This window comes from Genypterus blacodes, unplaced genomic scaffold (genome assembly GCF_046128005.1).
Source record: "Genypterus blacodes isolate CSIRO-AG114 ecotype Tasmania unplaced genomic scaffold, CSIRO-AGI_Gbla_v1 ptg000032l_1, whole genome shotgun sequence".
Lineage (NCBI taxonomy): Eukaryota > Metazoa > Chordata > Actinopteri > Ophidiiformes > Ophidiidae > Genypterus > Genypterus blacodes.
Window position 1 is genome coordinate 2,393,630 of NW_027466845.1, and position 13,923 is coordinate 2,407,552.

Here is a 13,923-nt window from a genome sequence, read left to right on the forward strand (position 1 = left end):
TATTCAGGTATGTACTTCTTGAAAGCCGTCCAATGAGCTTATTATCCGTTAGATTAAAGTATATGTGAAACAATAACAACTAAAAGTGACCATATGGTAATGAATATTAGAATTTATAGCTCTATGGCAGACAATTCCCATTACAGATGTAGAATGTTATTACTCTATCTGACGTTGAGAAGCATGTTACTCATTTACGAGAAACAGCATCTCACTGTAAGTCATTTAGAAACTCAAAGGAAGGCAGAAGTGAAATTTTCCAAATGTAAATGTTAAAGGTCGAAACTGTTTGCCTACTCACTGAGACTGTTGAGAGTGTTGTTGGTAAATTCCTGGATTTTTTTAAAGAGAAATTGAATACTTACTCAATTGTCATGTTATTGGACTTTTTCCTCAAATGTCACAGATTTCAAAGCAAAGAAAATGTCTCGTCGTGTCTGTGTGAGGGAGACATGAGCAGACGGTGGCTCTTCTGACCGGGTGGTGGCGCTGTGAGCTCCCCCTCTGCTCCGTGTGTGTGTGTGTTAGAGAGAGGGGAGGGAGGCAGAGCCGAGGCGCCGGAGACACACAGTCCACATTTCCACAGGAGACGCACCGTCCGCACACACAGTCTCTCTCTCTCTCCCTGTGTGTCGGTCTCCGGTCACCAAACAGACGCAGGAGGTCTCGTCGAAACAACACCGACAGATCACTGATCGGGACTTTATCCGCTCTTTATTCTCCCGGACGTCGCGTTTAAATAGAATCTGCGGGATATAAGTTATTGACAGTAGAATAACAGGAGATCCTGGAAGATGGGTTCGGTCCCGGCGATATCTGTCCTTGTGTTGGGCATTGTGGTCCCAACGCTGGCCGGATATATTGAGGTATGGAATGTTTTCAGATTTAGTTCTTCTTATATATTTGGTGTTGACGATTCAAAACACGTCTAGTCATGCAAAAGCAAATGTGTGTTTTTGGCCTTTACGTTGCCCTCTTTACACTGTGATCTAAACACACACTAATGTGCTCTAATATTGTTGCTACAGAGCCTCTACTTCCCCCACGTTGTGCTCTTATGTAACCATTTATAATATGCAAGTTAATTCCAAGTTCTGATGTTTGGATTTCTGCATTGCCTCTAACTTACACGCTGTGTTTATAGCTTAGAGGCCTTTAAACATAGAAATCAAGGCTGATATATGATCTAGTCTCAGTGAAACAGCACCCAGCGTGTGTTCAGTTCATTCCCCCGGGCTGCTTACAGTTTGGTGTTGTGTTGTGTGTGTGTGTGCGTGTGTGTTGAGTTGTAGTACAGTGTGGGTCTGGACAGGCTCAGAGGTTTGCTGCAGAGAGCAAATGAAAGACAACTGGTGCTTTGTCAGGCCTGTGGGGACACACAGGAGACTCTGCAGTGGATCTCTCACACACTCACTCACGCACACGCACACACACTCTGCCATGGCTGGTAGTTATAACATGCACACACAGGTCATATCCTCTGATGGCTTAGTTCACCTGTTCCTTGCTTGTCTGAGGTGGAGATGAAGGCCCGGGTGGCTGACTGGGAGCTTTGGAGGCGTTTGTACTTTGTATTGTCCTTTAAAGTACAAACACACAGTACAGAAGTCCGCTTGGCAGACTCGCCTGGCCTAAATCTAGTTCCTTTGTAGACATATGCATACACACACTTGCTCCTGCTTTGTGCTCACCTGATGTCCTATTTTCCTGCTGGCTCACCACTTATTGTCCGTGGACGATGATCCCTAGCGTGTCAGACATGTGTCACAGAATAACAATGCACCCATTTTCAGAGCAACCCCCCCACGCACACACACACACACACACACACACACACACACACACACACACACACACACACACACACACACCAGGCCCAACCCCCCTCTGCTGCTTCCCCCTCCTAGGGTAAACACAAGTGTTTCTGCCTTCTGTTGGAGTAACTGTGACAAAACATTTGAACAAGACATCTCCTCCCGGAACTATTGTGCCGAGTGTTAAGTGTGTTATCAGGGAATGTTATTCTCTCACACACATTAGCTCCAAAACCTCGGCCATTTTGTGGCAGCATTGGCTGACATTGTGTTGGGGAAAATAATAGGTTATTATGTCCCCGGCAAAATCTATGCAGCTGCACGCAGTGGAGAAAGACAAGAGCCTTCTCCTCTCTGCAATTATTGCCTCCCAAGTCTTCCTTCCCAACCGCACGGAGGACATGATCGATACCCAGCAGTCTCTCCTGAGATGATTAATGGAATAAATCCATGAATGTTCTTGATCTGTCACCCAGATTAAATAGAGACATTTACGGTGACTAATGCTCCCGGGCTGTGTCATGCATGCTGGGGATTTCTACTTTAAATCGATGCATATGTTAAAGGCCAGGACTGTTTCTGTGCTCGTCATGGCACTTATTTGTGTGTGTGTGTGTGTGTGTGTGTGTGTGTGTGTGTGTGTGTGTGTGTGTGTGTGTGTGTGTGTGTGTGCGTGCGTGCATTGAAATTCATCTTCCTCTTTTTATGCACCTGCTCCCTTCACAATACGCACACGGCCCCTGAAATTTAATACCGCAACCCTATAGCAGAAACAATCAGAGCACCTGAGTACACACCTTTAGGGTATATGATGTAAAAATGTTCACCGGAGCAGGAGAATCACAGAGAAGGAGGGAAAGGAACATGGAAGCCAAACGCCAGAGAGTTTATGGATGCATAGTCTTGCTCAAGAAACGCCTTTGAGTTCAGCTGACGGAATGCGAGTTCACAGATTCACCACCAGAGAATTTAACGGCTCATATTCGAAGCGAGCTTAATGTTGGAGGTCTGTGACGAAAGCTGCGCCGACGCAGTTTAGTTCATTCCTCAAATGTTTGACCTGTCTGGGCTGTAAACAGAGAGGCTAAAATAAGTAGATTGCTGTTGACTGTGTTGGTGTTAGGGTTAGGGGGCTGAGCAAACTGAGCCTGGCTGATGAGCTTGTAGAATCACAGCTGAGGTTGAGTTGGCTTTGCTGACTGCACACACACATACACATACACATACGCATACACATACACATACACATACACATACACCCGTGGACCTTGAGCTGAATTTATGAGTCAAGCAGCTCTTTAGAGACACACACATCGGGGCGCCTTGCTGTCCAGGCCTCTGTGGTCAGAGATGGATTGTTTGTTCTCGTCCCCTTCATCCATTGTTCCTCCTCTCTGCTTATTGTCATTGTCAAGGTGTCACCAGCCCTGCGTGGGTCTCTGTTGTTGTCCATCCTCATCCTCCTCCTCCTCCTTCTTCCTCTGGAAATAGACGGCTACTTCATCTGTGTAAACGGCTTGGTTTTTTATCAGATACCTGTGAGAGTGCCAGATTGTGAGCGTTTGTTTCTTCAGCTGTGTTTCCCCTCTGGTCTGAACATCTCTGTGTCGCAGGCGGTGCAGACTCCAGCTTCAAAGGGGTTTCGCTCTTGTACTTTGTAGCTTTTTGCTCGCTGTATCCCGCCGTATAGTTCAGATGCCTTTTTTATCTTCGAAAACAACAGGCTCTCATTTGGAAAATCTTGGGTGAGCAGATGTATCTTCTCTGGAGCCAATGCAGAAACAGGGTGCGTGGCTGCACCACAGAGCGTTTCTACCCTCAAGGATTGCATCACACAGAGGCATCTGCTCGTATGTTATGGCTCCCCCTGAATTAACGGAACACAGAATAACTGGAATTCATTTTTATCCTCGGTTGAATTTAGCAGGCGGCAATTATCGCACGGCTGTGACGCGCGATGTAAAAATGGAGGCTTGCGCAACACAACTGGCAGATTCTGTGCCATGAAGTCAGAAAATGTCTGTGTGATCTCTTCTTGTGCGGGTCTGTAGTGTCAAGATATAACAACACGACTGTGCGTCCTAATCCAAGGCAGGGTGGAGAGTTGCTAAGAATCCCAGTGTTTACCGGCACTGGTGGGCTGACCTTGGCTTTATTTGATCTGGTGGCAAACGTATGCTTGTCAGTGTGGCCCTAGAGGCATCGGACAAGCAGATCAGAGCTGCTCGTCTTGAGCACGCCGTGTTTCTATGATGCGAAGAAGGCGAAAGCCCCCAAACAGACTGTGGTGCTGCGACTGATTGCTCTCTGGTTGCAGTCCTCTTGCAGCTGCATTTTCTTTAACCCTTATCACTCAAAGTCTCCGTGTGCATTTGCAAGGTGTGCACTGATATTACTCTTTGTGCGTGTGTGTGTGTGTGTGCATTTGCCCTGGATATGAGCTGATAGTGCACAATTGTAATGTGAATGAATGCCCCCAGTTGGCTGTGATTGTTGAGGTGGGTGCTGTGGAGCCGTCCGCTGTAGGGCTGAATGACTTCCTATGAGGGCCTTTTGTGTGGCCCTGAATAGCCCGGACGAGGCGACCGGGGGTGTCGTTACCGTACAGAGGTGATAAAGACGTGTCGGAGAGCCGAAGGCAAATGCAGACAGTTTGGTGAGATTTCATGCCTGAAGACACCTCAGAACATCTCTCCGCATCCGTTGCGTTTGAGAAAGATCTCTTGAGTATACCTTTGTGGGTGGCACGGCACAGCTAAGCCTCTGCCGTCTGCTCCTTCTCTCTCCTCTAAGCCATTAAGATTGCCTCTTTGACCCATACGTTCCTGTCAATCAAAGGCGAAGGCAACCAGGCGTGCGCTCCATCAGCAGTGGATGGCAGCCTTTGCCCGCCCTTGAAATTGATTGATTAGAGCGTGGAATCCTTGTTTTTGAAGTTGTCGGGGACAGCCTGGTATCCATGTGAATCCTCTTAACGACAAGAAACACGGGATGCTTATAGATCGGCACGAGGACAGGTGCTAATCCCAGAGCCCTTCCCATCTCAGTCGACTCAAATCCACTCCCGTGCTTGTGTCATTCTCTCCCCTGCTCGCCCACTCACTGTCAAACCCTAATTTCCCGCAACCTGCAAAGACTTCAAAGTCAAGCAGAACTTTAGTGAGTCACCTGCATGTAATTTTAGCGTCCGCTGCTGTTCTATTCTTTATGACTAACAGTAGGAAGGGGTGTCTGATTGAACAGCCTCGCTCTTACTCCTTTCATTTCCTCAAAGAAGCCTTACCGAGATATAATTTACGGCTCCATGCCTCCCGCTACCCCTCTCTCTCTCTCTCTCTCTCTCGCTCTTTGCCACGGGTGTTTCTACCCCTCAAGCCTGTGCACGTCCTCTGGAGCGATGCCATCAACACACCACTTCTTCCAGCTCATTCCGGGGATTTAAATAGGCTTCATCAGGTGAACCTTGTTCTCACGATGCCTTGTGTTTGCTCCTATTATCCCGAGCTAGCAGAGTTGCAGCCTCGTGCGACCGCTTCGTGTCTAAATCGCTCGTGGATCAGTGTGTGTCGTATATTCACCCGGGTTGTCTCAGATATTCAAATTGACACATGGCTGAACCGTAGGCATCTTGTTCTGATAGCCAGGATCATCCTTGTGTATACAGCGTGTAGTCAGGGGAATACGTGTGCACACCTGAGTGTGTGTGTGTTTCAGCCAGCAGCCAGGCTCAGCTTAACCGCGGCAGAATTCCCTTTGTCCATTTATACGCTCAGGAATGCATAGCCCGAAGTGCAATGGCTCATTGTGTTGCGCCATGAGCAGCTCTCTCCCCGTGAAGGTGCAGGGAGACAAAGACGTCACGTTTACTTTTAGCCCCTTTCAAAGCAGTCGCAGGCATGTGAGACTTCACTTTTTAATGTTTGTGTGTGAGCAGGCGGTCGGTGTGGCCGTGTTAAACCCCGTCCCCCCTCCTCTCAGCCCGTGTGTGTGCGTGTGTGTGTGTCACCGTGTGTGCGCCTCTTGCTCCGTGAGTCACTTCAGTTGCTTGGGATGTTCTTCTCATGAATAAAACATCAGGTGTGCTGTCTATGATGAGTTATTGCACGCTTGTCTCACCGCCTATGGCCCTGTCTGTCTGTCTCTTTCTCTGTCCCTGTCTGTCCATACGAGGAGGACCTCAGCATCTGTGCCGCACCTGCAGTCTCCCCCAAAAGTCCCTCTCTCCCTCTCCCTCCCTCCCTCTCTTTCTGTGGGGCCGGTGAGTCATCATCACAGGCTGGGGCGAGGCCTGTGTGCCAGTTTATCTGACAGGTTTTATTTGCCTGTGCAAAGCAGAGAGAAGTTTAGAATCAAACGGCCAGTTTAGTTCCGTGCTGGTCATTGTTTCCCTTTGTTTTGCTTGTTCAGCTGCATAAGCAAATGTGGAACGGAGAGCAAAGGACGCTGTGGCAGCATTTGTTTCTAACTCAACTGTATCTCTCTTGATGAACAAGTGGAGCTGAATCAGATGCAGTTTTCGAAACTTCAGTCATGTTCATGTTTTTGTAGTGCTTTGTTTTGTGTGTGTGTGTGTGTGTGTGTGTGTGTGTGTGTGTGTGTGTGTGTGTGTGTGTGTGTGTGTGTGTGTGTGTGTGTGTGTGTGTGTGAGCTCTACTGTGCATTTCTGTGTATAAATGGCTGTTTTATGTGGGGTTGCTGAAGCCAATTGGCTGACAGCTGCACACTCTAAATTCAGCTGCTGGAATTTTCAACTTCAAAAACGTATTCAACTTGTAATAACTTCCACGAACTTGAGACTTCACAAACAATACATACATGGACATGAAGGAAGGTTTGCCCACTTTCAGAATATTTATTTTGTGAAACCCCACATTGCCCAATGTTACATTTTGAGGAGAGAAATTTATTTCAGGTGGTCAGTCCTTCTTTATCTTTTGGCCTTGTTGGACCATAATACATCCCTATCTTCAGGAAGTTCTCCTGCTTCTCATGGTTCAACCCGTTTTCCCATAGAACATACGGTTTTTGAGTGAGAGCCAGCTGTTGCACATGTGGTTTTCCGCCATTTTTTGCCTTCAAACTGCCTCTGTGTCTCTGCTTAATTGGCTGCACCTGTTATTTATAAACAACTGGTTGCTTCAAAGGATTGGAGCTTTAGCAGTTTGTCACTCTAACCGCTTTATAACTTCATTATTTCACGTAAGAAAGAATTCACACATTAATCAGGCCTTCAGGCTTCATTCTTTCTGTGGTTCCTTTCAACATTTTCACATTTTTCACGGGTGCTAGTTTGAAATGCTTCCCATTTTTCTTTTTCCCATTATACTGTTTGAGCATTAATTCAAAGTATTAGGGTTTCACTGTGCCTGCACACTGTTATTATGTCTCCTGGCTTCGAGCTGTGCACACATTGCAACACTGCTGATGGTGGTCGGAGCTGCAGCAGCCTCTATTTTTCACGCTCCCTGTGCACGGTGGTGATTTAAGAGCCCGAGTGAAGCCTGTTTAATCTCGCTCTTCCCTTAGATTATCTCCGTGCCTTGGTATAAGCAATGGTGGGAGTGTTGGTGTTTTATAGCCACGGGAGGGAAGGAAGCTCCCGGTGCTATTACTTTGATAAGATGGCAGGATGACTGGCAGGCTGCTCTGCTGCAGCTCTGCACATAAACTCCGTCCTCTGCCAGGGAAAACAGAGCGCTTTAGTTCCGGTTACCTCCCTGTCTGTCTTCCTGCAGAGCTTCCTTCACATCTCTCCTCTCTTCCCCCCCCCCCCCCCCCCCTCCCCCCTGTGCCTGCAGTGGAAATGGTATCATCCAGACTGGAACCAAGGGCAGCGTGGACTCCATCCTGTTTTTTCCTTTACTCTATCCTTTCTTTCCCTCAGGAGAGCGGAGGTGGGGGGTGGGGAGGGTGGAAGAAAAATGTCAGAACAAGTAAGAGATAGAAGCAGTGCCGTGTAAGTGTATACCCCCCGAGAGACGCCTGTGCTTCTGCCGCCGCTGGTACTCAAGTTGTGTGATGGCCCTATTAGCACGGCCGTCTGATGCAGCACTTTCTCAAGGAGAAGGTAGCCAAGGACAAACAGGAGCCCCGCACGATGGCTCACCTGGGACACAGACGGAAACCAGAGGGAGATTCCACCTGTGAAAGGAGACAAAAGGGGAAAGAGAGAAGGTGTTGTTATCATCACTCTTCCTTTGTCTTACAAGGCCGACAGGGGGTTGTTGTTTTTTTTGCTCCGTAATCTCAATGAAACGAACATTTTCTTTCCTCTCACTTTCCTCCCTGTCATGTCTCCAAGCGCCCACCTTCACAAGCGCTGTAATTCATTAAACGGAGGGTGTTCACACATGATGGAGGGGAGATGGAGATGGAGCTGGATCGCTATAACTGTGCCGTGCAATTCAATAGGAAAAGGCTCGGCGTGAATGAGAGGTGGAGCGCTGCTGGAGAGAAATTGCAATCGAAGAGTTCATTGAGCATAATTTCCTCAGTCTGCAACAGAACAGCCCCAGAAGACTGAGAGGGGGGGAGGGGGGGTAATGTAGCATGGATGCTTGTGGGGAAACCCGAAGAAATAAAGGCCAAAAGCATGTTTTACAGCTCCCCACACACACACAGACACACACACCATCTGTATTAGACTCTATTTCCTCTGCGACAATGGTGCACAACACATTTTCAGGGAATACAGTTTTATGTAAGTAATAGCAGCAGCAGCTTTTATGACATTGTTAAGCCAAATAGCAGGGACCTTTCCTGTGTGTGGGTGTGTGGGTACGTGTGTGTGTGTGCGTCACCTCTTATCAAGGCCTAATTGTAGACGACATACTTGGCATTCGGTGCGAGACCTGCCCTCCACCCAGATCAGGTAATGGTTGAGCTGTGACCCTCATATTATTCTTGTAGTATCCTCTCTTATTAATTATCTGACTAATGACCAGGAGAGGTTTCCATTATCTGTTGTAAGAAGTTATTAAAAGATAATTCTTGCCGAAACATCCACGGGGAAATTAGTCCTATGGCAACAGTGATTGTGTATCACACCGTGAAGAGAGAGAGAGAGCGAGAGAGAGAGAGAGCGAGAGAGGGAGAGAGTTGTGGGATCACAAGTGGGGAATGCTTGTGTCACCTGATGCCTTGTGGAATTGTATTTGGGGTTAAATCCGCTGCCATTGTTCCCAACGTTCTCTGGCTCTCCTCCATTATAAAATTGGAGCTTGTGATTGCTGCAGCCGTCATCTTTATCAACCATTTTGATCTGAGATAAAAACCAATCAAGCACTCTGGAGAATTCCATTAGTTTGATGAGATATGAATATTGCTCCAAGCGCGAATCAGAAATAGTGCGCTGTTTTCAGACAAACCCATTAAAAGTCATTTGATCCTCGGTGGCTAATTATAGAGCATTTCTGAGGAGCGAGCCGGCTACACCAGTCTCCACCTCCTCCATTCCCCCACACTGGCGCTCCAACCGCTGCTCCATCACATCCTGGCCTTATGTTTCAGGAGCCTATTTAGCACCGCAGCACTATTATTAACAGGTCGGGAACTGACAGGTTGACATGGCAGCCCGGTCGTGCGAGGGTAGATGTTTGTCAGGCCTGTAGTCGGCGTCGCCTTGTGGTTTGGGTTTGGGATCTGTCCCAGAGGGAATAGGAGGATGTCGCAGAGGGGGTTCAACTTGGGCCGTACACTGCGGGGAGACACACAAGGTCAGATGCCTGATCATAGCAGACAGGTCCAGTGAGAGAGAGATGGATGCCGCTGCTGTGGAGTCTGTGTCTTCTCCACAAGAGACATGACTGATTAGCTGTTAGGCGCAGCTCACGAGAGTAATATTCTTCTCTCATCTCCTTGATTGAAATCCGCCCTCCCTCCACCGCTCTGCAGTGGGAGGGAGGAAGGGAGGAGGGAGGGGGGGCAGAGCAGGGCTTAATGACAGACAAGTATATCTACATTACATTTATCGTCCCCTGGCATAGACAGCCTCCCTTGTATCGCCTAGAGCGTCGCAGGCTAATGCAGATGTGTGGGTTGCGTCTCTGCTCTGCTGCGGAGAGTAAGTGTGTGCGTGTGTGTTATGGATTGCAATAAGAGTAGGGATTCATTTTAAAAACTCCTGCCTGGGTGGTCATGGGAGTGAGGCGCTTCACACATGGCTGGATCCTGTAACATAGAATACTTCCCAAGTGGTACGCAAGAGTACAACTACGGAAATATCCTCAGCACTGTTCTGCCTAAAACCATTTCAGAATTTAATATTTAAACATTCAATATGTCGACCAAATTTGTTCTCCAAGCCGAAACCCCATATTACACATCGCCCCCCCACCCCACACACACACACCTACCCACCCACCAGGGTTTAAATAATGAAGTGTGAATTTGGAATCGCTGAAAGGTATTTAACAACGGTGGAACTTGGCAAATAATCCTCGACGCCTGAGCTGAGTCAGACGTATCAACACTCTACGTTCTGTTTCACAGACGTCTTTACATGAGTCTGCCCTGAATTATTTTACATTTAAATGAATCTACTCACATTTGACATCCTTAACGACATCATCTAGTGTTCATTTCAGCAGAACCTTTGAAGTATCAAATCAAAGAAACAGTATTTCTGCGATCATATCGTCTCTCGCAGGGTCAACGACTTTGTGTGACCTCTGCGCTGCGCCTTTTTCTCTCTTTCAGCCTTTACACCGCTTCCATCTGTCACTTGCCCGCTGCTTCACGTCGTCAAATCTTCCGCTCACGTTGCTCCGTGTCCTTGATCTCGTTCGTCACCCTCCGTTGTCTGGCCGGTCTCCCACTCCTGCGTGGCCTCGGCACAACCCGGCGCTGCCTTGTAGCGACTGAATGCGATATTTCCATGTTGTCCTTGAAACTGGCTCTCCTCGGCACCTCTCAATGTCAGCTCCCACCGCCGACGAGGAGCGTTTTCCCTCCGTTCCTCTAATTTAGACAGTGTCCCTCCGCAGACTGTAGTGCTCTACACCGTTTAGAACAAATTGCCTACTTTACTCTCTCCTTTGTTCACTGGGATCTGCCCTCGCTTCCTTCTCCTCTCTCTCCTATCTCTTTTATTACTCCTCTCACCTCATGCTCACTTTTCCTTCTCGCTTTACCAATTTCTCCTTTGCTTGCACAACAATTAAAGGCTCATTAACCAAGGGAGTGCAGGGTGCTGAGAAAGATGTCAGTGACGGAGCTGATGGCCTCGCTAAGGTGCCGCGTTACTGTGGTTCCTTTATTGACAAGTCTGCGCGCCTGTCTGCCTGCCATGCCGGGGCCCGAGGAGCAGCCGCATGGAGCAGCATGCTGATGAGCGTGGAGTCATCCGGCAGGGAAATGAAAGAGGGGGGAGTGGGATTGATGGGGAAGGATGCAGCACTGAGCTCTGACATGATTTGCAGGGGGAAGCGAGGGATAAAAGCACGAAAAAGCGAAGTGAGCACAGGTCATTTCTCCCAAATCTCTCCACTGCACCAGAGATTAGGTGGCTGTGCTCGCCGACAGTCGAGGGAGGGAGAGAGAGAGAGAGAGATGGGGGGGAGAGAGAGGCACGGTCCTGTGTCTAATCCTCCTCTCTTAAACTGCTGAGAGTGCAGTGCAAAGTGGGGTAAGAGTCAGTGTCCACAGAAACACTGGCTCGTAATTCAAAACAAACTGAGCCCAGTCTGACAAATGCCATAAGCCTTAAATCTCCAGTGTAGCCATAGCCAGACCCGGACCAAACACGGGCAACATGGCTTCCTACCCAGTCACCATCTCTCAACAATCTCTCTCTCTGTCACATCAGGATGATATTCCCCTGCAGAAAGCCAGCAGTGTGTCAGAAATACCCCTTCAACCTTCATTAACTTCCTCGCCTTGGTGATATTCGACTTGGACACACACACACACACACACACACGACAGACCTGTCTCTCCCCCTGGCAGATAGACCTCCCACCCAGCACAGCGAGGCTTTTAATAAATGGGCAGGCAATGGCCAATTTAATCATGCTAATGTGTATGTTACAGTGGGCGGCTTATCAGCTATTTGATCTCCATACCTGCTCACTGGAGAGAGCCGGGGGCAGGAGCTGCAGGAGGAAGAAGAGAAATGCCCTAAGCTGGAGGAACAGGGGAGCAATGAAGTGAAAATACAAGAGAGGTAGTCAATTTAGTCTCCTGAACAAGGTAATGAAGACAGCAACGGTGGCACAGCCCAAGAGGAAGGAGAAGAGAGGAGCTTCATGGGGTGAAAGTGAGTCCTTCCTACTAAAACAACGAGAGAACCGCTCGTGCCTGGACATTCCAAGAAAGTTCATCCGAGAGGAGCGTTCCCACGGCGGTTATTGTTCCGTCTATTTCAGTCCAAAACATCTGGCACGGTGATGTCAAGAATGTAATCTGCTCTGCGGTCACGTGGATGCTAAGCCTGGATAGAGAGGCGGAGAGGGTCACATGGCTCTGAGAGGGACGGGGGGGCGGGAGGGGGGGAAGCAGGTGGACAGGCGAACGTATGGCAGATAGCTGAGACTGGGTTGCCCAAAGATGAGAGAGGAGGGTGGAGACGGGGGATTCTGAGGGTTTGCTCATCCAGATAGCTTTTGCTGAAGGAATGAGGAATGATTGCACAGTGCGCTGCTTCGTCCACCATCGCTCCTCGCACACCTGTGAGGCGGCGAACAATTACCTGAAAATGAATCTCCGTCGCCACAGTCTTCAAGTCATTAACACCAAATGAAAAGCAATTATCAGCCTCCTGCATGAAATTGTCTTTACCCCCTTAATGGCGCCTTATTTATGAAATCGCACCTGCGTAGCTTAGCAACTAAACAACAAGCTCTGGTTAAAATCCTCCGTGTAATTATCTCCTCATTGTTGCTGCACACACTTATGGGTTATTCCTCAGCTGACTCGCTTTAATGTGTGTGAGAACCTTCTCGACAAACGACGGCGCATACCTCAGAAGTGGTATATTCTATTCTAAGGGTTGCCTGCCAGTGGAGAATACCAATCCGCACATGCCAAATGAGTGTGTATGTGTGCGATCAATGGAGATACAGCCTCGCGTTCAATCGTCGCACTAATGAAGACTCCAAATAGGAATGTAGCTATTAATTCGCTATTTACACTTCCCCTTTTTTGAACCTGCTGTGACACCCAGCTGCTATTCTTTTCAGGATCCAAGAGAGCAGCAGATGAGTTTTTCTGCTGGATAAGCACAGAGATTCTTGCTGTAGGAGGAAGCAAAGTCCATACATTATTGGCTTATAGTCACACCGAGCCCCCTCCCCTCTTCTGCTCTCCTCTCCTCTCCTCAGCCCGTGTTTGTTTCTCGCCTCCCTCGCCTCTCTCCCCTTGTCACAACGATTGGGACTAACGAGGAAGCTGTATGTGTCTCCTCCAAAGTGAGGCGGCATTTCCTGCAAATATTACAGCTGGAGAAGGAATCCAAACACGTCCCTGCTTGCTGCTGCTTTATCCTTCTGCCTCCTGTTTTTTCTCAGCCAGCTAGAAAGCCAATCTGCTCCGCATCTATCCGGTCTAACCTAGTGGGCAGGAAGGAAAACAAATCTAATATTGTTGGTGGCAAGGGACGACCCTTCGGGGTGTTTATGATTGGCTGGAGAGGCGGAGGTGGAACAGCAATAATCCTAGGAGGTGGCGCCTTTGTTGCATGCGTGCACCTTTAAAATCTGTGTCAAAAGGGGGCCGTGAGGGGAACGCTGCTCCGTCTCCTCCTAGTGCTGCTCTACCTCGCAATCCTCCCTTCGCTTGAGACCACCGCCCGCAGAATAAAAAAGTAATGAAACACAAGACGCAGCAGGCATCTTGATGCCGACCGCCGAGCAAAAGCCGGCGCATGTTCACACGCAGAGAGAAGCCCGAAGACATCAGAACAGCAGCTCTGTTTGTCTCACCGCTGAGAGAGAGATGGCAAGACCACACAGCACCGACAACACTGGCTGTCTGAGAATCTGTCAGATATAGATAAACAACAACCCGACAGTCTGTAAGGGAAGGGAGGTAAAGAAGAAGGTGTAAATACAAGGGAGAGGCACTATCTTTGCTCTGTGATGTTGGAGGAAAATCTAACATCCTCCAACAATCC

The 13,923-nt window shown here is 48.5% G+C and overlaps 1 protein-coding gene across 1 annotated transcript in view; it reads left to right on the forward strand.

The window, feature by feature from the left end:
- The first annotated feature begins 557 nt into the window (after positions 1-557).
- Positions 558-13,923, forward strand: part of aplp2 (amyloid beta (A4) precursor-like protein 2) — a 49,386-nt gene continuing 36,020 nt past the window's right edge. The window contains exon 1 of the mRNA XM_076146419.1: positions 558-866. Coding sequence (XP_076002534.1) covers positions 795-866 — 72 coding nt within the window. The 5' untranslated portion in view covers positions 558-794. The remainder of the gene's footprint in view (positions 867-13,923) is intronic.